Raw genomic sequence first — 26,475 nt, forward strand, 5'->3', positions numbered from 1 at the left:
ATTGTCATACTATAAACGAATCTCTAACTATATTGCCATTGATTGTTTATATTATGCTTGCACCACAATAGGCGGTCCAACTAACAACCATGGCCGTATACTAAGGCACTAGTGCCCTTTACTATGTTATCTCAATTATTTTCTATATGAACCAAAACATGATAAACTGTAAATAATTTACAAAATGTGTAGCATGTCCATACAACTTCTCCTACTAACTATTCCTTCAAAATAAAATATTCAAAAAAATTGGAAACGTTATTGTATGGGAAAATTTTGTATGACTCTTATCATATCTTACAATTAGAAAGTATTTAAGATGACAACGTTTCTATGGAATATAATTAAAAATGCATTGTTAAAAATACTAAAAAATTATTCCTAACACTGCAAATCCTAAGAATATTATACTTTTTAGCTATACTTCGTTCATCAAGAGATCATACTCAATTTGCGCAACGCAACTAACTTCAGTAGGTTCCCCACTTGTTATCATTGCCATACTTCCATACGCTTTTCACTCCATCGGCAATATACAAGGTAGACAAAAGTATATGAATAGGGAGAAAATGTGATATAAATGAAGCTTTGCAAGGTACATTTGGTTACGGTCAAAATTTTTACTATTAAAATTCTTCAGTTCTATTTCAAAATTTAATATCCGCATATATGACTATGGTTATTTCTCATATAAAGAGTATACAAAATAAAAGATCATGCGTTATATAAGTCTAGTGTCACGAGGGTTTCTAACGCGCAAACGCGTTGCTATTGGTTACGAAACGCATTCGAACCAATAAGAATTGAACTGCGCAGAACAAATGAAAACTCATCGTCCGATGAGTATAGTCTTTGGTTGAACAGATTATAGAATAGTAAGCGCAATATAAGAGGGCATCCCTGTTTCGTTAGACATCCCTACGGGGAGCACTGGCACCGCGGTAGGTTAGTTGACTAGCGTAGTCGCTAGCAAGTGTTTCCCCGAACATGGCGGACGGTGCTTATTCGAATTTTCAAGGGACACAATGAGAGTGCACCGAATTTGCCGCGGTGATGTCCGTGACTAAGGGCGTGTGGTGATCCTGAGGGTGGCCGACGTGGATACCCGGGCGCCACCGTGATCGTTACGGTTACATGCGTGCCGGCGTGTCGCCGTGCTGACTTCAGGGGATAGGGTTTTACCGCGCCGCGATTGTGTGTCTCGGAGCGACGGACCGTAGCGGGGCCCCCATGGTTGTAAATGGCTGACGGGAATCGGAAAATGAGGCCCGAACGTCGCGCGTGATTCCACGGCTAAGACGCTGAGGTACGATATAAGAAGGTGTTCGAAGATCGAACGATATTCGCGCGGTCTTCTATCCTGAAAACACCACCACCGGGTCCCAAGCACCGCCCGGTGCTACGAGCTGTTCCGGGGGTTGCTCCTATCCACCGTATCGCCCAGTGTCTTCGTCAGTTGTGATCAATTTTAGGGCTCGTATTCCGTCGATCAGTGATCAATTTCATTTCAGTTGGATACTTGTCATCGATGGTTGAGCGTTCGGAAATAGGGTAGATGTACCGTTTGTACCCACTGCACCATTTGTGGCCATTGTCTCGATTATTCCGATATATCAAGTATTCCTAAGTTAGTTTCGTCAGAATGAATAAAACCTCCGTAATTGTGGGTTACGAAAGCACCGTTGCCTGTTACGTTTTAATTTTCTATTTTACTGTTTAATTTAATAATCGTACGCGAAGGTGTTAACTTCTGATAACTTCTACATCCTTGCAAACAATGCTTGGTATACGACTGGTACGGAAATAACTGTTTATTGTATTTGACAAGAGCATAGGCCAAGTTTGTGTGTATTTATTTTATGTAACAAATATTTTTATGATTTCTGTAAGAATTTTGATGATATAACCTAAAATACATTGGGTAGTGCATATGAAATGTTTTTCAAAATAGGATATAGTTAATTAAGATAATTTAAGAGTCTATGGAAAGGAATAGTTACTGTTTATTATAAATAAATTAAGATTTTAGCCTTTTGTATTAGTACTTATAAAACTATCAAACTATATTATATTAAATGAAAAAAGTAGTCTCAATGTAGAAAAATTAAATGTCAAAGAATTAGGTGTTCAAGGAAGAAAAATTAGTATTACATTTTTCCAATGAAAGGACAGTCACTAAACAAATCTCTTGAAAACATTTAATTCTACAATGACAATCCAGGGTAACTCGATAATCCAGCACACTTTTAGTCGCTATTTTCTTTCATGTTTTGTCAAGTGTTTTATTGGCTAGTAGGTATTTTTTTATTTTAGATTTATGAAATCAAAAACTGTTGTATATTAGTCTATTATCTTTTTCCTTTCATAATAAGATAAAGAGTTCAACAAGTTTTTGTCATGATTTTTATGCATTGAAAAACATGACAGATCAGAAATGTAACTATGCCATTTGATGACTACAAATAGCAGGTTGTTCAGAAGATTCATAGCATATATAATTGCCAATGTTAAAAAATTTTTAAATATAATATAAATATAGCCAATTGATACTAGGTTTATATAATAAATATTTTATTATTTGTTAGCAAAAATTAGACTATGTGTGTTTATGCATGTATGGTATATCGACCATATATAGATCATGTATTTAACAGAATACGAATCTCTATACTCCATAGGCTATTGGAACATTGACAAAGTAATAATCATTTGTAATTCATTTGCAAGTATTATATTTCTCATTGTGGGCATATTACCAATTTTACAGGTGGTCACAAATGGATAACTAAGTGGTCAAAATTGATACTGTTATAACTATAAATAATATGAAAAAGCTCTGCCTGATGGTATAATGTTTTAAACAATTATGTTTAAAAATTATTCAGCCTATAAAATTTTGATTTCCTGTGTACTATGGAATCCTTAAAATGGCCATAAACTGTACATCTATCCTATACATCTTCCCGCTCGTTCGTGACATTTCGTTTTGTCCAAATCAGCTTTTGTAGGTTTTCTCGTTAACGAGAATGAAAAATGCACAAATTGATTTTTCAACGAGATATCGATCATATGGTCGTTATTTGTTTCGCAGGTTTTCGCGATACTTTTTCGATTCTTGTAACGTACTTTTCGCCGCTTGTAATGGATGTAAATGAATGATTTCGGCGGACGACCATCTATTTTACACATTTGCGTGGACCAAGCATTATGTGTACGTGCATGTAAGATTTGCTTTCCTTTCGGATTTCAATGAACATTTTTCATACAAATTATTCTACTAACATGATCTTGGGATGAAAATATTTATCCTTGATGCAGTTATTACTTTCACAGAATATGTACTGTGTTGCTTGTTAAAATGCACATTATTTCATAAAAATCTAATTGTTAATATATGCTTTATAATTAATTGATAATTTATCCTAAATGTGTGAGATAGTTGTAATGAATTTATATCTTACTTATTAATACTTATTATTTAGTTTCAAAGTATAATAAGTTTATAATGTTAAACTATAATTTTCTATAATTTCTTTTTATGTAGATGGAAATTGATATTAGATCATTTAGAAATTGATGTTTTTTTACATAAAATATCTTTTAAAAACAGTGAAGCTGTATTTTTAATAGCTCAAGTAAAAAAATGGTATTTAATTTTATATTGTTTACATTTACTTTTAATGTAAACCATGTGTGTATTAATCTGTACGTGTTATTGTTTTATCGAATTATAGAAACAGGGTAGAAAATGTCAGAGCCAGAAGAAAGTCTGGCAGCGCCGGATAGCACTACGAGGGAACAAAAGTTGGGTTTCTCTCATGGAGATGATGTTTTTCTGCAACATAAGGATGGCAAATTTTACCTTGGAACAATTGTTGAGGTGCATTTGTATAATATTTTCTAAAATTACTTGCATCCTTTCAATTTCTGACTATGAGATTGTTATTAATTTGAATACGGTAGCTTTTTAACATACTAAATATTATTTGTATATACATGCATATAGGTGGATTTGGCAAGGGAAAAATGCCTTGTCAAATTTATGGACAACACCTCAGCATGGTCTTCAGTTAAGGAGCTGACAAAGTTGTCAATACCGGATTCCGATGTTATGTGTGTTGTTTGTAAAACATCTCAGCCCAAGACTGATAATGACATTATTGTTTGTGACAAGTGTGGTCGTGGTTATCATCAACTTTGTCATCAGGTAATAAAATTTAATTTTGTTTATGAAAATATTCCTTCATTTTTAACTAATTTTGTTGGAATAAAATAAAATACGTAAACTCAAAATATATACTTCTAGCCCCAAATATCAAAAGAAGAAACAGCAGCTGAAGCACATTGGATGTGTAAAAGATGTGTAGATAGTCAACCACGGCCACGTGAAGTGATAGAACCAAAAACTTCTATGGTAAAGGCAAGTATCAGAAAAGTTTGCAGTGGTAGGGACCAACCTCAGCCGCCACCAGATGACATGACAAAGTTGCCGTATGATGTAAGTGTCTCATGTTAAGAGTTTTATTTTACCAATAAATATATTGGACATCTAAGAGAAGTAACATAAACATTGTTTATTACAGCCTAATATGTTAAATTGGGATTCACATCATAGAGTAAATGCTGAACAAATTTATTGTTATTGTGGATTAAATGGTGAATGGTATACACAAATGTTGCAATGTGCTCGTTGCAAGCAATGGTTTCATGAAAAATGTGTCAGTTGTTTAACTTATCCTTTATACAGTGGAGACAGGTAGGGAAAAAATAAATTGATAAATTTAGAGTGTCATCAATTTCAAGGTGTACTTTATAATTGTTAATATTTACAGGTTTTATGTATTTGTTTGTTCAATGTGCAATTATGGTAAAGAATTCGTACGGCGACTAGAATTAAAATGGATAGATCTGGTGCACCTGATGTTGTACAATCTAACTGTTTACAATGCTAAAAAGTATTATGATTTGGACACTGTTATTATACCTTATGCCAATGATAACTGGAATACTTTACAGCTTCCACCACGGGTAAGGATTTCTATTGAATTTTCCAAATGTGAATTAAAAAATATTTATTTTTTAAAAGGTCTATAAATTAGATTTTCTACAAGTATGCATATGTATTTATTATTGTTAGATCAGGGATGTCAGTGCTCAAATACGCAGAGAATCTATACTAGCAATATTGACAAATAATAGAAACAGGTTCAAGTGTGGCAGAGAAATAAAGAAACGTACTACGATATGGGGTCTTAGAGTTAGGTTACCACCACCATGTCCAATTGTACATCTTCCAGTAACTGGTGTAATAGATGATTCCGTATTACGTAGATGCTGGGGGGCTAATAAGAGACTGCAATATCTTCCTCCACCTACAGGGTTAGTTACTAAAATATTAATCAAACATGTATCAGCAATACTAATATTTACACTGCAACTATTAGTAAGTTCGAGCGTTAGAAAGAAGTCGTATTGTTTCAGGCCGATATCTTTACCAGAAAGTACAAAACAATTAACCGCGCTAAAACAAGGGACTGCAGAGAATTTAGAAATTCCCGTAAATCCATCAGACGTAGTAATGCGTGGAACAATTTATCAGAATTCAGAGGCAGAACAAAGTTCATGTCCAAGTCCAAGCCCACCAAGTCAATCTACGCAATCTTTGAGAGAAAGGTAAACCAATATTTTATGTCGTGAAACCTGTTTCGCGAAACTAACTTTTTTCTATATCCTTATTCCTGATCGATTGCAGGTACAGTGGCGGTGGTTTTGTAAAGAAATCATTCCCGTTCCCCAAACTCAGCTTACAAAGAAGAAGACGCTTAATGGCATTAGGTAGTTCTCGCGAAAGAATGTTACGAAAACATAAGAAGAGAGAAAAAGGTGACGGTCCTTTAAGCAAGGCTCAAGGTGTTCGAGAAGCTAGATACAGGAAAGCCAGGAAACTACTGAAGAACGCTATAGCAAAGGTACCATGTGATAAAAATACCGCAACACGTTGTACCACGTTCACGTAAGCGTAATATAATCCGATTCTCGATTACATTTCGCAGAGTAAGTCTCGAAACTCGGAAACGTCTGACCTACCGCCAACGCCTCCAACTTCAGTTTCCGGTCCTCCTACGCCGCCTGCCACAACGTCAGGTATATCTGAACTATCAGTGCCTAGTTCCGTGGAACTGATGCATCCTTTACCGCCGTCGACGCCCGCCGACACAAGTGGGGATGAAACCAGTTCGAGAGGAACGTTGGATTCTTTTATTCCACCGCCCAAAGACTTCGAAGGCAAGAATAATCCTTTCAGAAATCTCAGTGATCTTTTGGGTACACCCGGAAATCTCAATCAGTCGAATTTAAGTACTCCATCACCGTACAATCAATGCCCAATCACATTACCTCTACCACTTACACCTGTTATATCTCAACCGCCGGTAATACGGCCCGCTAAAAGGCAGTTGTCGGAGAAAGACATTATCATAGACAGAAACGGGCAGGTAAAACGTAGGCGACAACATCGGAGAGGCCGTCCATCGCAACAGCAATTACAACAGCAGTACCAGCATACTGCTAGTAAGACGGCGACCATTTTACCAGCGCGTAATAACGAAGTTAAAAGTGAGTTTGCAAGGAATTTAAGAAGTTCATTTAACGGTGCCTCAAGCAGTGCTAGTAGTCAAATTGGAAATTGTGTTGATTATGCCTTAAATGGGAGGAGACTGAGACAACGTCAGAGCAATGATAAATTACCGCCTCCGGATTTGCAAGCACAAAAGAAAGGTAGCGTACCCACATCTCCCAAGTGTTCGCCCGTAAAACAAAGTGCACCTGACATATCCATAGATGATTTAAAATCATCGGTGAACATATATTTCGGAGCGGCGAACAGGATCGCCGCCGGTGAAAAGTTTGTCATCAGAGCTAAGAGGATAGGACCGAACGGTCAGACTCAATACCTAATCGAGTGGGAGGGACTTAATACTTAACAATGAATCCGTTTATGATCAGAAGAAACTCATTGCAAACGTATACAATATTTTCGTTGGCATCGAGCAAAAACAGCATTTGACTGCTAATATTTTCTTCTTTATATATTATTATTATTTCCTTCTTTGTTTTTGAACCTCGGTGTTTCAAACGAACGACTTAGTGACAAATTGATACGTGTCACATGCACTGCCATTCGTTACATATGTTTTATATGATAAGTATGTATTAATTGGTGTACGATGTACGACTGTTCTTGCAAATGTAATTTTGTTTCATTCGTTGAGAAAGTGATATTCGTACGAAAACACCGTGTTCCAATAACCGTAACAAACTTCATTGCTGGACAATGAATTTGTTTTGCCGCCTTTTCATTTTCGAGTAACCGGTTCGTTTCATTCCGCACGTCAGAAAGCAACTTTCCACGATTTCTTTTCAACATTCAAAATGTACCGTCCACGAGTACCCTCGATGCATCAAATTCAATTAACGTTTGTACAACTATTTTACTACGGAAGCAGCTAGTAGCGCACGCGTAAAGGAAACGCATTTACAAGAACAATCAGGTACATTGCTTATGAAGTGTAAATATTGTAGCATAGTAGGTTTCGCAGAAAAATCGATGAATGTAAGACGAATCAAATGCAAAGGAAGAACGAAAAAGAAAAAGGAACTCGTTTGCGCCGGTTTTACATTCATTAGAGATTGGCCAATCGCTCCTTATGAGCTGCGGAGTAGACCATGATCACGACGAGAGAAGAAAAAAAGCGAATTGAAATTGACAGTTGTTCCTCTCACTTGAGCTAACGTGCTAGCGAACGTGTTAGTGCTTAGTGTTTTACAGAGTAAAGCAGAGTAAGAAAAGAAAAAAAAAAACAAATGAAAACAAAGAGCAGACATGGTGCAAAGGTTATTTTTCAATACAATCGTAGAGATAGACATCTGCTTCTGTAACTTCATCGTCTTGTACTGTTCCCGTCGTATCTTCGTGTTGCTCGTGACAATATCAATAAAAATTACATGTGATCATTACTGCCATGCACCGTTTCGTCTTTTGTATATTTGACGCTTGAATCGTTAACATCGGGAAAACAGGTGGTCGTAAGCATTTATATATAACGAATTTCAACGGTACGAGACGATTAAGATACAGTTCTAGCATTGCTCATTATTATACAAGACTAAGGGAATACACACTCATGTACACACACATACACACACATCTATTTCGTACAACTTAACGTTTAATGAACCACGAAAGCTGAACACGTAAGTGATTGGCCAAAGTTATCTGTGCAAAGATGTGACGACAACTTTGTACGTTTCTCGACGCGGATTCTTCGGACAGAAGATCATCTTGAACTCGTAGCGAATTGTTCTTGTTGATTATTAAAATGTGTGCAGCAGGAAATTAGTCGCACACGGTTAATAGCAAGATTTATTAAAATGATTACAATTATTTAACTCATTCGCGATGTTCGACGAGATATTTCGCTATAATGTTTATGCAACTTTGGACAAGATGTCTTGCTACTATCCCTAAATTTTCAAATTTAAAACTCTCGTTCATATCGTTGCATAAATAACAAAAATTTATCGAGATATCTTGTCCGCGATCCCAAAAGGGTTAATTTGATCGTTCGGATAATGATGCTGCACAGAATTTGTGGTCAGAGCTAATCAGTAGACGGACCGAAGGAAAATTAGAAATATTCCTCGTTGTCTCCAATTGAGAGTTTATAAAAAGAAAAAATCGAGGCATTTTTGTTGCGTAAACTCGACTTATGTCTTTCGGATACCAAAAAAAAAATTATAAACAGAAAGAAGAATCATGTATCAGAGATCTATTGAAAAGTATGTTCACTTGTACCATTCTTTCATTTCATAATTCTCCATCCATTAGCGAAAATGTAAGACGAGAATCGTACGAGTTTGTTCTCTTAACACCGGGAAGCAAGAAGTCCGTGAGTCATTCATTGCTTAAACAGACTTACCTAAGATAGGTATTTTTTTAAGCGCTAATTTATTTAATCTACTTACACGTAACGATCATTTTGCGCATTGTGACTCCTTTAGAGAGATCTTTATAGCTCAGCAACGCGTCAGCGATGGCAATCTTTGAATCGAATCACGTGTACAAGAATCTTTGCCAAACAGTAATCAGTCGCTCAGTCTTCTTATTATACTGTTTATACGTTGCTATTTTGTTCTTGTTTATCTTTGTTCACCAGGAAACGTTCTTTAAATTGATCGTCTTCGAAAGATGTGTTCCAGTGCAGTGATGGGCGGGTCAATTGATAAGTGGATATAAAATCTTTTAATTTAAAAATGTTCAAAAATTTCGATATTTAGAAGTGTAGGAATATATTCTCGGATTTAGAAACTTGGAAATTTAGAGGTGTAGAAATTTCATTTTTAAATTGAGAAATTGACTATCCAAGGGTAGCCCATTACTGTTCAGGTATAAAGTAATTAACGTTAAATATGTGAGTATTGAGAAGAGTTCAACCTGTAAGCTACAGTAAACTGAAGTATCCCTTTAATTAGTTACTGGAAGTATATGATTTTTTAAAGGATGTTATAAGATTGTACACATAGAACTATCACTTTAACGACTATATTTTTTATTGTCAGTAACTCTACGTTTATAGTTTCATTTCTGGTTGTGGAGGTTTTCGATTTAAATCTATTGTAACAAGATGTTAACATAGTTATTTGAAACTTGATGTAATTTGTAACAGCTTGAATTTTTATATGTTTACTGCCACACTATTAGTTCACTGCCACAGCTATTTAAAGCTTCATTAGTTATTTTTTGTTTCGAACATATTATTATTTTGTAATATTTATTACGTACAAATACGAGTATTTCAAAAGGGTCCTAAGGATTTCGATTGAAAATGTGTCACTCATATATGGAATGCTTGTAAAGCAAATTTTGTTGAGTTTGCCGGTTCGGTAAAACAGTATTCAAACAAATAATAACGCCAGGAGTACCATCCGAATAAACATCAAATACCTATTAGTAATTATTGATAGAAGTAGTGCTTCTATAAATTACTAATTTTTAAATTACAATAAATAAAAATAAGCAGAAATGACAGTGGTTGTATTAAAAAACTAAGAGTGGATTAGTGAATACATTAGGTTACTGTGACGATTAACGTGTCAATAGTATTCCGAATTATTTAAGTTTGTAATTGGTATCAATTTTATTTAGCATCAATATAAGATCCCACGAGGCTGTCAGTGTTCAATAATTTAACAAAGCAGAAAGTATTTGTACTTGTACTTACGATAATGTTCGAATATTCAAAATGGCGGCGTTAAGGTGATATGTACTTTCAATCCGATATATGTTATAAAGAAAAATTTAGAATAATTTTCCTACTAAAATTTGCTATTTCACGACAAATGATTGTGTAAAATATTGGAATACAATTTAATTTATAAAAAATGTATGACCAGTGGCTAATTGAGAGGATACGAATAGTAATTTACGAAAGATACTCAATAGGAATTGTTTCTTGTCGAAAAGGGCATCGAATGGCAATGTTACTCTCTAAAGGAACGTAAATAGGTAATTATTGGACGAGAATACACTGCCAAACATCTTTTAAGTTATAATTTAATAAACAACGTTAGACAATACTGCGCTATGATACTTCGATTGAATTGAAATCGAACGAACGTACGTGCGTTTAGTTTCTTTTATTATTAATTATTATTATTGTAATATTATTAGTGATTTGTTTTTCGTTCTTTCGTCCTCTTGTCACGCGAACGATTTGTAAACGGCGAACTCTCGAGTACAATCTAAGAAAGTCGTTTTCGTAGAAGCTGTTATTTTTTCGCCAGCGACTAAGCGTATCAAAGAAGCGTCAACGAATAAGAAAAACGACCCCATTTTGTTCTCTCCGTCTCGATCAGCATCGTGAAAACCCCGTGATTATGTATCGTTTAAGTAAGTTAAAGGAGAACGATTAGTAAACATCGGTAAAAGGTATTAACCAAGTTAATGCAAATCGGGCGTCTCGCACTCGTATTGTTAAACGATTTCTGTACTTTCTTTTTTATTGTTATATTCTCGATACTTTGTAAGCTCTACGAATGCGATTTATTTTTCGTATTACGGCGACCCGGTTTCGTTGAGGTGTCCTTTACTCAATCTGGACCGAATCGATAAAGGAGCTGCAACTTTCTCAGAACAGAAACTCTTCTTCAATTTTTTATAAATTACATCAAATTCCATGGTCATATTAATTGGAAAAATCGCAGGTCATTTTATGTTATAAAATAACATAATTTCATGCGTTATACGTTTTCCTATTAAGACTCATTTTTATTTGTGTTAAAACATGACAAAAAATGATGACCTCAACACAACAAAAATGTTTTAAATCAAATTTAAAAGATTGCAAGAATCAGAGATTTAGTATAAAATTGTGGAACAGATCCTACAAAGTGTACCATCGTTAAAATGTTTGCAGGCCATTTATTGTTAACGTTAATCGGTACTTTTATTTATAAGTATATTTATTCTGCAAATACACGAGATACTCTGTTATTAATTATTGTCAAATTATGAAAGGTTTGTCGAGATTCGACGAAGCTCCGTTTCGTGTTCATCGATTCGGTTCGGATTGCGGAATCACATGCGGTTCGAAGGCGACAGAGGAAGAACGAAATCATTGAAAACCGCTGCGAACACAATCCACTGTACAAAGCCAGCGTAGACGCTAGAAGCGGATAATCGCTCGTTCGAGCGAGGAAAAGCCCTTATTCGCGAGGAAACGCGAATTAACACTTTACCGATTCGTTTATTGACCCTTTCAAAATAATACGTTTCAAAATCAAAAATTTTAGGACCATTCTTGTCAAGAAATTGTCATTTTTTACTTAATACTCCTGGATTAGTTTTGGTTCATTTTTAGGTAAAGAGTTTCACGTTGATTGATTTAGAATTGACAAGTTTCACGGTTTATTTAGAATATCAATTTCAACAAGGGTTAATAAACTTACACTGTCGCTCATTGACTGAAAATATAATAAATTAGATCTTGTTATACCGTCAAAATGTTCAAATTGTCAACGAAGCAAATTGAGAAATTTGCTATGTCTGTTAATTAAAAATGAATTCATATTCTCAAATTATGAATTCTTTGAGACTGACACAGGGCCATTTTTACCCGTAACGATTTGGTGTACAAATCCGAAATCACGTGTAAATATTGTATTTAAATACAACAAGACATATACAGGGTGTTTAATTCTATCCTGAAATATTTGTGTTATTAAAATTACGTGAAAACGTATTTGATTTAAAAAAATCCTAAAGTCTACAATTTACCTATATTTCACGTATTTTATTTATAATTGGGTCAAAATGATCCTGTATCCGTGCAAGGACTTATTTATTACAGAAATAGTATGCAATTATTACAAAATAATTGCAACGTTCATAATTCAGCTTTAATTTATTATTTAATTAGAGAGAAACGTTTACATGATACGAGCGATAGGTAACGTGTTAATTAGCCGTTCTTCCGCGCGTTTCCGGTTAGCGAAGGGCAAAACAGGAAGCTGAAGATGTACTGCCAGTATCGTATGTAAATATTTTCTCCCCTAGGTACACGAATCCCATTCAATCTTTGTTTTTTTACAACGCAATCATTTTACGAATGCGCGAGATATTCCCGCGGAATAGCGCGCGTTTCGAAGCGTTTTTCGAAGAAAAATTATTAGCAACTAGCGCGTCGAACCAACCGACCTTAGGTCCATGTAAATAACACGAGAAGCTCTGCAAATGATTTTTATACGAAACAGTTGTTCAGAATTGCCGAATACGTATGTGTATATTTAATAAACACGCTAATTTCTGACAAAACGGATTTTTAATTTTAAGCGAATATGCAGAATTTGTCGAAACAGTGTTACAGCGTTTGAAAGTACACTTAAGTTCAAATTTGTAAATGTTAAATGTACATTGTTGAATGAAAATCATGCCTGTCGATCTTTTAATCACTCAAGTGTTTTTATTTATTTTTGTTGTGGATATTGTCTACACTTTATGTGAGAACATTTGTGACAAAATGAAATTTGTTACGAAAATGGAGAAATGTGTATATGTTACTTAACAAATTATGTGTTATCAAAAATATTAGTATGTCTCCTGTGTATGTTACAAGTCGATTCAAATCAGAGTCACATGCTCATAAAATGTCTGCCATCTGCAATTGACTTTTATTTTAGTTTCATACCAAATGTTACATCAGTATAAACTTCTACACTCATTACAATATCAGCAAATATAATTTTATACAAAATTATAGACATGTTTTACAATGTCACAAATTAATTTATCACCTCATACAGTAAATGTAGTTTCACAATAAAATTTTGCGGAAGGCAGTTGCCCTTTCGTTCAAATTGACTGTAATATTCCCTGAGCAGGTTTCGCATTTTTCTGTACATAAAACTGGAACCTTATCACAAAATTCCGTATGGAAAGAGCAAATTAGAAGTAATAGTGTACTGTTCAAATCCGAAACGCTGTTTCTTCATCGCGAATACCTCAAGCAACGAAAGCTCGCTCGAAATAGGTGCCAATGAATTGCTAATAATTTTTCTGCGACGTCGCTTTGTAACCGATATATCCGTTGACTTAATGAGGGATTTATACACGAAATATTCATCGATTCTTCGAACGGGAAGAGAAACGATTTTGTTTCATCTCCGAGGGATGACTATGTATGCGTGAGTGAGAAATTATACAAAAGCTAGAGAGTGAGAGTTTCGAGTGCGTGAGTAGTCTGTAAGATCGAGGGGGAACGAGAAGAGAAAAAAACGTAAGCGAGCGATCTTTGTGTCGGTTCCTTGAGAAATTCTAGTTGAAAATTAAACGGAGTGTCGATTTGGCCAGTCTGATTTTTCTCCGAGAAATTTGTATATTAGATCGAATTAACGGGGCGATAAATTGTATATGTTTCGAGTTTGCGTCCGAAGAGGAACGAAGAGAACGCCGATGATTTCTGTGTGATAATTGACCGTTTCACTCAAGGATCCCTTGATTACGTTCCCGACGTATATTTCCATTGTTAAGGTGATTCGAATGACGATGAAGAATGCGAGAGATCAAGAATGAGAAATATTTGTATATACACCGCCTGCACTTTGTACGAATACTGCGATCGTCGTTGTTCAACGATCAATTTTTTCTTTTTTTTGTTTCCTTTCGTCGTCTAATAAAGTGAATCTTCATGACCTCTTCAATCCGGCCTGGAATCGATTTAATCCTTTCGCTACTGAGGACGACCTCATCAAACAGCAGATTTGTATTTAACTGAACTGTATTTGAAAAAGATTTCATTTATGTTTCAACTCTAACATTTTACCTGAGATTTGTATGAAATATATATTATTTAAAAAAAATTTATTACAAGTTTGCAATTGATCATTTACAATGTTTCGTTGTTACAGGGAAATAATTGTACTAAGTCTTTTTAATTGAGTTAATTCATTTTTGCAATGATATATTCTATTTTGTGGAATAAAGAAATTGAACCTTATTGATTGATTTCTACACTTATTCGCGTAACAATATTTATTAAATAATTAATTCAATACGTCACTATATTACATCGACATAAGAGCACATGCCAAGAGTAGTGTATGGATTTTCTAAATTAATTCAGATTTTTTCTTGTATTTTTCTTGATTTTTTTCTAATTTAATATTAGATTGCAATGCGGCCATGAAGTTACAAAGCACGAATTTTCATACCCACAAGAGAATCATCAAATTCCATGTATATACTAACTTGTTCCTTAATCATCTTATCTTTGATTTTCAAGTATATACCAATCTTATCGTTTACTATATCTTCATGACCTAAGAATGTACTAATCTTAAAATTAGTAAGTACCTCACTAATTTCTAGGGACACGTTAATTATGCCACTAATTACTATATCTTTACAAGTGAAGAATTCGTCATTCTTCATTGTAACTGATATATCCTCAGGATCTGAAGCTGTCCTGATACTCAAATTGGTAATAGCGTCCTTAAATTCTAAGAGTATATTAATTTTCTGTTTAATCACTGTATCCTGGTAGATACAAGGTCCATAACGCTTCGAAGTAACCGATAGATCCTCAGGATGCGAGGATGTGTTAATCTTAACACTTGTGAGCGTGTTATCGAATTCCAAGGATATACACACTTTCTCATCAACAAACATCTTTTTTCGATGTGATAACACTGCGTCCTTAAATTCTTGGAATGTTGTTTCAGTGCTGTGGAACATTAAAATATTTTCAAATGACATAATTAACTTAAATAATACTTACTTAAATAATTATTTGTTGTGAGATCGTTAACACGTTCACGCCGGGGCGAATATTTACATTTTTCTTCGTGGGACGGGGCGACATTGTTACTTCTTCGAAGCTTCGAACGCGCTAAATACGAGATCGAAACAGTTTTGACATTGAGTTTTCGAAACGCACATTTCTTGCATCAAGTGTAAAGGTAGGTAAAATTATCTTTTCTTCTACGGAGGCGGTTAGCACTTTTCCTTTCTGAATTTTTCACAGAGAAATCAAAGAATGTGGAATAGAAAAGAAAAAACGGTCAAGAAAACACACACGTTTTCTACAATCGTTCAAAGGGGTTGTCAGAGAAACAAGAAAACGATGTAAAGAATGTTACAAATGATTATCGAAAATACAAGGTAGATTATACGCCGCGAAAAAAAGTAAAAAGATAAGAACATATTGTAAAAGTTGTACGGGCCAGCCCGCATTATGTTTAGATGTTTCAAAAAGTTGCATGCTTATAAATAAATAATTGTTATCAATTTAAATGTTAATGCTTATAATACTCAATTTTTGTTTATAATGTTGGCAAAAAATAAAATAAAGTTATTTTTTGAAAACTCATCTGTGATGCACGTCGCCCCACGGGATAATTAAGTGTGACCCACCGGTGGTGGATCAAACAAGTTTAAGGTTTATCAAAATGTAGTATATCATTACTCAAAAATATGTGACAGTTTATGATTTATTAATACGAACGAATTTTTATTATACAATTAATTATTTTGTTGCAGCCTTGCGATACGTACATGAGCCGCCTATGTCAAATCTACTGCGAATGCAAAGTACAATATTTCGGCACTTTGACGACACAGTATGGTCACTGAGGCATTTAGAAACAAATTTCTATTAGGGTTTGATGCGTTTTGATGCCTAATAAAGCCAGAAAATCAATTTTTGTCGAATTCGGGCCAAAACGGTACAGGTGGCGCCATCTAGCGGCGAGCGGCGAAACTAGGAAAAACTAAAATTTCTATTTTCTCGGAAATTAGACACTTTTCCGAAATTCTGAGATATACAAATTGTTCCTTGTCGCCTACGGAATCGAACGAATCGAATTATAGCCCGCTAGGACCATTATTAAAGAAAATAGAGAAATAGCCCATTTCATGGACTAAAAAATTGCCGTCCATCTAGCGGCAAAAGTTGGAACTACAAAAACAGAAAATCTCGATTTTCTCGGAAACTAGGCACTCTTTCGAAATTCTGAGATATACAAATTATTCCTTGTGGCCTAAGAAACCGAACGAATCGAATTATAGCCCTCTACGACCATTATTAAAGAAAATGAAAAAAATGTCATTTCATGGAGAAAATTTGTGGCGCCATCTAGCGGCGAAACTGCGAACTAAACTGAAAAAACCGTATGTCCGAACACGCGTTAAGGGGTCAAATAAAAATTGATTTTCTGGGCTTAATAGGCAAAAAAATGAATAACTTATTGAACAAAAATTGCTGTAGAATGTCTAAAGAAGCATACTACGTCGTCAAAGTTGCGAAATATTACTTTTTATATTTTTCCTTAACGCGTGTTCGGACATACGGTTTTTCAGTTTAGTTCGCAGTTTCACCGCTAGACGGCGCCACAAATTTTCTCCATAAAATGACATGTTTTTTATTTTCCTTACTAAAGCTTTCAGGAAACTTTTATTGCTTTATTTTGCTTCTAATGCGATCACGTAACACTTTCTGAGCCTCAGAAGTACTCAAAGTTCGCTAATTTTCGAGAAAATCGTATTTTTATGTTTTTGTAGTTCCAACTTTCACCGCTAGATGGACGGCAATTTTTTAGTCCATGAGATGGGCTATTTCTCTATTTTTCTTAATAATTATCCTAGCGGGCTATAATTACATTCGTTCGATTCCGCAGGCGATAAGGAACAATTTGTATATCTCAGAATTTCGGAAAAGTCCCTAGTTTTCGAGAAAATCGAGATTTTCTATTTTTGTAGTTCCAACTTTCACCGCTAGATGGACGGCAATTTTTTAGTCCATGAAATGGGCTATTTTTCTATTTTCCTTAATAATTGTCCTAGCAGACTATAATTACATTCGTTCGATTCCGTAGGCGACAAGGAACAATTTGTATATCTTAGAATTTCGGAAAAGTGCCTAATTTCCGAGAAAATAGAAATTTTAGTTTTTCCTAGGTCCGCCGCTCGCCGCTAGATGGCGCCACCTGTACCGTTTTGGCCCGAATTCGACAAAAATTGATTTTCTGGCTTTATTAGGCATCAAAACGCATCAAACCCTAATAGAAATTTGTTTCTAAATGCTTCAGGGACCATACTGTGTCGTCAAAGTGCCGAAATATTGCACTTTGCATTCGCAGTAGAATTGACATAGGCGGCTCATGTACGTATCGCAAGGCTGCAACAAAATAATTAATTACTCATTACCCGAACATTATTTATGAACTTTTAGGATCGAACCATGTAAATAATACATTGCTTACCATTCTTCAATCATAAAGGTGCACAAAATATATCCACAAAACGTGTAATTAATTATTCAAATTGACCTCGTGTATACCGCTTGTCACCGTGGCTGGCCTTAGGTTATTAGTTAATAACTAATTAATTTCATTAAAAATCTGAACAAATACGATACGAGAAAGTAGCTGGGGGATCATTGAACATTTTTTTATAATAAAAGTGCATAAATTGTGATTAAAAAATGTGTTATTAATTATTTCAAATTAGCTCATGCGTACGACGTATTCCGCCGACTTCGTGTTGGATATTAATTAATAACTAATTATTTACAATAAAAATCCGAACATACGTGATATGAGAAAGTAGCTAGGGAATCACTGAACATTCTTTAATCATAAAAGTTCATAGATAGTGCTCAGAAAGTGAGTAATTAACGATTTTGCATACTAATTACCGTGTATACATATGTAAATATTATAAGTAAAATTACAACTTAAATTCTAATCGTAGCCCTCAGCTCGATATAGTTTTCTAAAGACTTAAAAATCTTTAGAGAACTATACCGATTACCGGGTCACACCACGTGGAGGTGGCTACGATAGTGACCCACCCTAACTCCAAATCCCTTCCTCCCTCCAAATGCAACCTCATTTATCAGAAGGATAAATGAGTTCTCACTCTACATACAAGTTCTTTACCACAATCCAGTAAAGAACTTGTATTACACACACACACACACACATCCATTAACTCAATACAAATCGCATGGGATCCCACACACGCACGCTTAACTTATTCTAAACGCCGCACGGTGCCTCTCATTCTAAGATTACACTCAAATAATCTATGACGAAGTAAAAAAGCAAAGGGGAAAAAAAGAAAGTTAGAAGAACTTTCTACTAAAAGCAAAGAAAGTTAGAAGAACTTTCTGTCAAAAAAGGGGAAGAGTATTTTTCGCCAAGCGAACCTTGCTTTCCATGGGTCAAAGGGTAGCCCATAGTGGCTTACGTGAACCACGACGGCAAAGATGAACCGAAGATACCTTTGGCAAGAACGAGTGATACACCCCAGTTGGCGGAGGGTTTCCCATTTCTGACGCGCGGGCGACTTATACAGAGGACACCCTTACCGTGATGCCCCTTGGCAGTATGGCGGCAGATCGGGGGGGCACATCATGCTATGAGAGGTGCTCCCCCCGTTCGGCCCCGCCGGGCAAAGAATATCACTCGCGCTACACCGGCACTTGCAGCTCACCTCTACCGCGTGTTCACAGCGCTATGAACCCCCCATGATCCACTTGGGCGCAGAACGATTGACAAAAAATGAGGGGATATACTACAAGCTAACGAAAGTAAGAAGAACATTCTGTCAAAAAGAAAAGAAAGTTAGAAGAACTTTCTGCGAAAAAGGGGGATAGTATTTTTCGCCAAGTGAACCTCGCCTTCCATGGGTCAAAGGGTGGTCCATAGTGACTTACGTGAACCACGGAACAGAGATGAACCGAAAGTACTGGCAAGAACGAGTGACACATCCGCGGAAAGTTTCCCATTTCTCCCAGCTTACGTTTTAGGTAAGTCTTACTGCAGAGAGGAAACCCTGCCGTGAGGCACCCGATCGAGACGGAACATCAATCGATCGGCCCCGCAGAGATGTGTCCCTGGCGCTACACCAGCACTTGCAGCTCACCTCTGCCGCGAATTCACAGCGCTATGAACCCCCAATGATCCACTTGGGTTCGGACCAATTAACAAAAAATAACGGGGTACACTACAAACTAACGCGTACAAAGTTGGAGGACTGAGAAGATGAGTACAATTTAGAATGAGAGGCACTTACAAGGACCCACCCGCCCTGCCCACGAGCACACTTAACTTAGAATTAACGCACGCATACAATTAGCTTAAAACTAACGCACGCATCCCTCGATGATCCCACGATGATCCCTCGACGATCCCTCGATGATTGACGTCTTCAATGATGACCTATTACCTTTAGAATCAATAGGTGTAACAATAAAAAGAACATGAATCGTTAAAATAAAAACCTGAAACAAAAAACAAATATTAATAAAGTTGCTTACATAAAATTAAAACCTGAAATATACAAAAATGATTAAGACAAATATAGAACATTGAAAACACTTACATAAAATTAAAGCCCTAAATGTGCCTTTTGTTCCAAAATTGCACTCGTATAATGTAAAAGTAAGTAAAGAAAAGAATAAAAGAAGAAAGTTGGAAGAACTTTCTTTTAAGTTTCAAGCAACTGTTAACAAAAATGATAGGTTACTACTACAAACTAATATCTAACAAGTTAAAAAATTGTCGTCAAGATGAGTGCAAGTTAGAACAAAAGGCACTTACAATTTGCGCAAGTTTTTCGTCACATATCGTGACGAAAAACCTGCGCCCGAGCCCACCCTGTCCTCCCACAGCTCGGAATTATAATAAAACTAATGCACTTAACATAACTTACAAAAAATTAAATTCTGAAACAGACAAAAATTTGTTAACATAGGAAATTAGGCAAAGGAGTGAAATCTTTAAAATAAAACCGTAGCCCTCAGCTCGACATAGTTTTCTAAAGACTTAAAAATGTTTAGAGAACTATACCGATTACCGGGTCACACCACGTGGAGGTGGCTACGATAGTGACCCACCCTAACTCCAAATCCCTTCCTCCCTCCAAATGCAACCTCATTTATCAGAAGGATAAATGAGTTCTCACTCTACATACAAGTTCTTTACCACAATCCAGTAAAGAACTTGTATCACACACACAAACACACACGCATACATTAACTTAATACAAATCGCATGGGATCCCACACATGCACGCTTAACTTATACTAAACGCCGCACGGTACCTCTCATTCTAAGATTACACTCAAATAATCTATGACGAAGTAAAAAAACAAAGGAGCAAAAAAGAAAGTTAGAAGAACTTTCTACTAAAAGAGAAGAAAGTTAGAAGAACTTTCTACTAAAATAAAAGAAAGTTAGAAGAACTTTCTATCAAAAAAAGGGGACCATTATTTTTCGCCAAGCGAACCTTGCTTTCCATCGGTCAAAGGGTAGCCCATAGTGGCTTACGTGAACCACGACGGCAAAGATGAACCGAAGATACCTTTGGTAAGAACGAGTGATACACCCCAGTTGGCGGAGGGTTTCCCATTTCTGACGCGCGGGCGACTTATACAGAGGACACCCTTACCGTGATGCCCCTTGGCAGTATGGCGGCAGATCGGGGGGGCACATCATGCTATGAGAGGTGCTCTCCCCGTTCGGCCCCGCCGGGCAAAGAATATCACTCGCGCTACACCGGCACTTACAGCTCACCTCTACCGCGTGTTCACAGCGCTATGAACCCCCCATGATCCACTTGGGCGCAGAACGATTGACAAAAAATAAGTGGGTATACTACAAGCTAACGCGTACAAAGTTTCAGAATTGAGAAGATGAGTGCAATTTAGAATGAGAGGCACTTACAAGGACCCACCCGCCCCGCCCACGAGCACATTTAACTTAGAATTAACGCACGCATACAATTAGCTTAAAACTAACGCACGCATAAAATTAGCTTAAAACTAACGCACGCATCCCTCGATGATCCCACGATGATCCCTCGATGATTGACGTCTTCAATGATGACCTATTACCTATAGAATAAATAGGTGTAACAATAAAAAGAGGAAACAGAGAAGCAAACGCAAGATTAGAAACATTGTAATGTTTAGGCATGCACAATTCATGCTAACATTTAAATTTATATTGACATTTTTAGAATAAAAATAAAATAAACCTTGAATCGACTCGATAAAAACCTGAAACAGACAAATATTATTAAGACACATAAGAAAAATTGAACTACTTATTTAAAATAAAAATCTGAAACATAAAAATATAATTAGACACATATGAAACATTACTTACTTAAAATAAAAATCAGGACACACACCATTCACACACTCACGCATACTATAATACATTCTAAATGCCCTACATGTACCTCTTACTCTAAAATTGCACTCGCATATAAAACTTTGTAAAAATTGTAAGAAGATAGGAAAGAAAGTTGGAAGAACTTTCTTTTAAATTTGGGGAAATTGAGAAAAAGAGACAAACTATTACTACAATCTAATATGAAAGTTTAAAAATTGACAAAGATGAGTGCAATTTAGAATAAGAGGTACTTATAATGTGCGCAAGCTTTTCGCCACAAATTGTGACGAAAAACCTGCGCCCGAGCCCACCCTTCCTCCCACAAGCTCGGAATTAATTGTAAAACTAATGCACTGAACAGAACTTACCAAAAATTAAATTCTGAAACACACAAAAATTTGTTAACACAGAAATTTGAGAAGAGAGAACATGTTAACTTATCAAAAAATAAAAACTGAAACATACAAAATTTTATTAACAAATAAAATTGTAGAAGAAGAAGTGAAACAACCCTATCGAGAAACAAAAAACACAATGAAAAATACGAATTTAAAATCAATCAACAATAAAACAACTTATTCAAAATCAATTCCTGAAACAGAGAAAAATAATTAACACATAAAATTTGGGGAAATTAAAATTGCGAAGGGATATACAAATCTCGAGAAGCTCGAGATAAAATCGCGAAGGGATATAAAGATCTCGAAGCTCGAGATAAAATTGCGAAGGGATATAAAGATCTCGAAGCTCGAAATTTAATCGCGAAGGGATACAAAAATTTTTAATTTCGTAATTTAATCGTGAAGGGATACAAAAATTTTTAATTTTGTAATTTAATCGTGAAGGGATGCAAAAATCTCTAATTTCGTACTGTAATCGCGAAGGGATACAAAAATCTCTAATTTCGTACTGTAATCGCGAAGGGATGCAAACATTTCTAATTTCGTAATGTAATCGCGAAGGGATGCAAAAATCTCTAATCTCGAAATGTAATCGCAAAGGGATACAAAAATCTCTAATTTCGTAATGTAGTCGCGAAGGGATGCAAAAATCTCTAATCTCGAAATGTAATCGCAAAGGGATACAAAAATCTCTAATTTCGTAATGTAATCTCGAAGGGATGCAAAAATCTCTAATCTCGAAATGTAATCGCGAAGGGATACAAAAATCTTTAATCTCAAAATTTAATCGCGAAGTTATGCAAAAATCTTTAATCTTGAAATTTAATTGGGAGGGCATAAAAATCGCTGGTGGCTTTGCTCGTAAAAATTCGAGCAAAACGATACATTTTGTATCGTTTAAAAAAGTACCTGTAAAACACAAGAAAATAATAGCGAGCATAGTGACAAAATGACTGTCCATCCTAAGATGGACAGCCATTAATAGTTCCCCTCTTCTTTGGCAACTTTGCCGGGGCTCTTCGGCATATAGCCTCTTCTTTCTTCGGCAAAGCCTCAGGAAAATCACGTGCGAATTTTTACTAAGAATGTCCGAGTTACCGGACATTCTTAGTATTCAATTACGTAAATTCTCAATTTCGCTGTCAATCTCCATAAACAGATAGCAGACAATTTTATAAGAATAAAATTGCACCACTATCCATTTATTTCGATCGATAACAAAATCGAAATTTTATATAACATATACATATAATATTTTTGTAAGAAAGAAAAATAAAAACATATACGATCAGCGCATTCTAAGAATGCGCTGTCCGTAAAAGAATGTCCGTGCAGAATATTTTTTTTCACTGCACTTCACTGCAAAGTATACTTCATTTTTGCAGTCGGATCTAAAACCCGACTGCGACTTAGAAACTAAAAGGCCTGGCCTGAACGAACAATCGAGTTCAAGAGATATTAAATATATTCATATTTAATTTTTCTCTTCTCGATTTTTCGTAAACCTCCCAGATGCAAGCATCTCACGTGTGAGAGAGGAGGACAGAGAAACGTAAAAGCTTGCTCTGGCCCTACCTACTTAAAACTAACTCATTCACACCAGAAGTAAGCTACCTGCCTGCCTATCGCTATATTTAAAAAATTGCAAAGTCCATTCTCACAAAAACACACTCCACGATTCTCACACATACCACCCGGGTGCAAAAAGCCTATTTCTAGGGAGTACGTCCCGGGACGTCTCCGACACCCGAGTTCAATACAACATTCACACTCTAAGTTCATACCTCTTTGCTGAAATCGATCGACAATCGACAGTGAACATTGAACATATTTCATTTTTGTACTCTTTCGAATATTCAATGTAATATGTACATGTAATAATTTTAACTACTCATACAATTTTCTAACTTATTCATTTTATAAAATTTTCAAATGACTCGACTTGCATTTTGTATGTATTTTCAAATGACTCGACTTGCATTTTGTATGCATTTTCAAATAGAATTTTGCAAAGTTTAAAAAATAAATCTATAGTTTAATCGACACAAGGTCCACGACCTAACCACACACACACGTGTAACTTGTGTCGATAATTCACTGTTAATTTGTCGATCGCCAAAACATCTTAAAACTAAACCGTGTCCACCTGCCCTAACCCATGCGAGAGCATCTAAGCACGCGCATGAGTATAGACCATAAAAATGAACACGGCCACTTGTTGACCTACCAGTTTTCTTCATGTGTGCTGAAAATCCTGAGCTAAAAAACATAATTAGAAACATGCTAATAAAGTGTCTCCCAAAAAATTGACTCTAAATTTTCAAAATGGAAAATGGAGAACACTTTGCAAAAATCTAAGTATCGATTGTTTCATTAACAGATTTGTGATATCAAAGTAAATTTACTAAATGATCAAAAACATTCATAATTAACTTTGATATCAAAATCTGTTTTCCGCGAAACTTTCTTGTACATATGTGTATTTAAAAAGAGTTCGCGATACGTAAAAATTGAAAGTGACTCTATAATTGAACTAGTACGAAATTGGAGGGTCATCCGATTTCAATGTAATAATTTTAATTTGATTTGTAAAGAAGTTAAGTTAAAACGCGATGTACAAGAAAACCCTGACCTGATCTAATAAATGAAATAGACAGTGTGTACGAATTTTGCACGATCGTACAGTCGTGTGTCACTATGCTCGCTCAAAAATATAAAATACAACCAGTTCCCGTGTCGTTTCGGACCATTCGTCCTACGACATGATGGGAACCAGAGGAACTGTAAAGCATGCGACTCACCGATCGCTGACTTGCATCACTGCAATCGTTTTACCGGCAAAGCATCTGATTGACTGGCTGCTTGATTAATTGACTGCTTGGTTGATTGACTGCTTGGCTGCTTGGTTGATTGACTGCTTGGCTGCTTTTGTCAGATTTGGATTTGGCGGTTTGTCCGTGAAGTTGGTCCTCCTATAATCATAAAAGGAACACAACGATTAATTAACTGTGTTTATCGATTTGCATTTTGATTAACATGCAGAAGTACAATAACTACATTACAGAATTCGGTTATAAATTTGCAAACGTTTATTAATAGTAATATCGTGAAATATTGTAAAACATTTGAGTACGTCAAAATACTTTGGTAATTACTTATAGAACATGTTAAAACGTTTGCAAAAATATACCGGAACATGTAGGTAACCACACCGTAAAACATAGTAAATGATCGAAAAAATTTGTTAAAACACGTAAGTAATAACACTACAAAACCCAGTAAAATATTTGAAAAATCACGGTAAAACACTTGTACAATAACGTTATAAAACACACTAATATATTTGTATGTACATGCACAATTATGAATTAAAACGTTCACAAAAATTTGCAAAAACGCATAGATAATAACACCATTAAACCCGGTAAAATATTTCAAAAATGGCGGAAAAGCACAACTACGCAGTAAACTACATTAGACACTTGCACAAGCATGTTAAAACACGTATGTAACCACACCATAAAAGTCATTAAATGTCCATAAAAATTTATAAAACCACACAATAAAACCCGGTAAAATATTTTAAAAATGGCGGCAAAGCACCCGACAACTACGCATAAACTACATTGATCACGTGCACAAAACCTGTCAGAACACGTTCGTAACCACACCATAAAACTCATTAAATGTTCATAAAAATTTGTAAAAACACAGGTAATAACACCATAAAATCCGATAAAATATTTAAAAAATAATGGTAAAACACTTGTACAACAACACCATAAAACAAAGTAATGCATTCGTATACACACGCACAATTATAAATTAAAACACACCGGTAAGTACTTTGACACATGAGGAACCACACCATAAATCGTATTAATACACCCCCGTATTTATTAAAAAATATTTGTTAAAACACACTAAACACTAATAATAGTACACTAGGTACACGAATATATCCGTATATGCATGCACGAAACACACCGGTAAAGTCACTGACACTTGTTGAATCACACCATAAAATTTTTTAATACACCCCCATATTTATTAAAAAATATTTATTAAAGCACACTAAATACTTATTAAAACACATTAGATAACGTAGGGACAAGCACAATATCAGTTAAGTAAATCCTTGACTCGTACCGGTAAGTGCTGACAGGTGTGATCCGACCTCCTCGACTCTCGAAACACAACTGAGGACAGTCGACCTCTTCAAGTGCAAGAGTTATTGGTTGTTTACAGCAGCCAATAAGACATCATATAATCCACCAATGACGTGCAACCACTCTGATTGCACATCGCATAATTATTCGAATGTTGATTTTGTTATAAT

The 26,475-nt window shown here is 35.5% G+C and overlaps 1 protein-coding gene and 1 long non-coding RNA gene across 5 annotated transcripts; one reads left to right on the top strand and one right to left on the bottom strand.

The window, feature by feature from the left end:
• Positions 1-875: 875 nt before the first annotated feature.
• On the top strand, positions 876-14,256 carry Pcl (polycomb protein Pcl). Of its 4 annotated transcripts, none has more exons than XM_076531228.1 (11): positions 876-1,306; positions 3,092-3,221; positions 3,735-3,880; positions 4,007-4,207; positions 4,307-4,498; positions 4,584-4,756; positions 4,833-5,028; positions 5,138-5,379; positions 5,482-5,673; positions 5,753-5,969; positions 6,054-14,256. In XM_076531228.1, exons 3-11 carry the CDS (start codon positions 3,749-3,751, stop codon positions 6,981-6,983), a joined length of 2,475 nt encoding a protein of 824 aa, XP_076387343.1. In that variant the 5' UTR covers positions 876-1,306; positions 3,092-3,221; positions 3,735-3,748; the 3' UTR covers positions 6,984-14,256. The 4 variants fall into 4 exon arrangements, with proteins under 4 accessions (XP_076387343.1, XP_076387342.1, XP_012151071.1 ...); XM_076531227.1 differs by having other exon boundaries at positions 3,092-3,211; XM_012295676.2 differs by lacking the exon at positions 876-1,306 and adding an exon at positions 3,545-3,646.
• Positions 14,257-14,503: 247 nt separating this feature from the next.
• On the bottom strand, positions 14,504-16,187 carry LOC143264364 (uncharacterized). Its single transcript, XR_013038080.1, has 2 exons — positions 15,390-16,187; positions 14,504-15,278 (listed from the first exon to the last, which is right to left on the bottom strand). It is a non-coding gene; the product is annotated as an uncharacterized LOC143264364 (long non-coding RNA).
• Positions 16,188-26,475: the final 10,288 nt, after the last annotated feature.

Source organism: Megachile rotundata, chromosome 4 (genome assembly GCF_050947335.1).
Source record: "Megachile rotundata isolate GNS110a chromosome 4, iyMegRotu1, whole genome shotgun sequence".
Classification (NCBI taxonomy): Eukaryota; Metazoa; Arthropoda; class Insecta; order Hymenoptera; family Megachilidae; genus Megachile; species Megachile rotundata.

Coding starts and splice junctions, on each gene's coding strand:
- Pcl (XM_076531228.1), top strand. CDS start 3,749: ATGTCAGAGCCAGAAGAAAGTCTGGCAGCGCCGGATAGCACTACGAGG. Junction 4,499..4,583: donor TGACAAAGTTGCCGTATGAT/GTAAGTGTCTCA, acceptor TGTTTATTACAG/CCTAATATGTTAAATTGGGA. Junction 5,970..6,053: donor TGAAGAACGCTATAGCAAAG/GTACCATGTGAT, acceptor TACATTTCGCAG/AGTAAGTCTCGAAACTCGGA.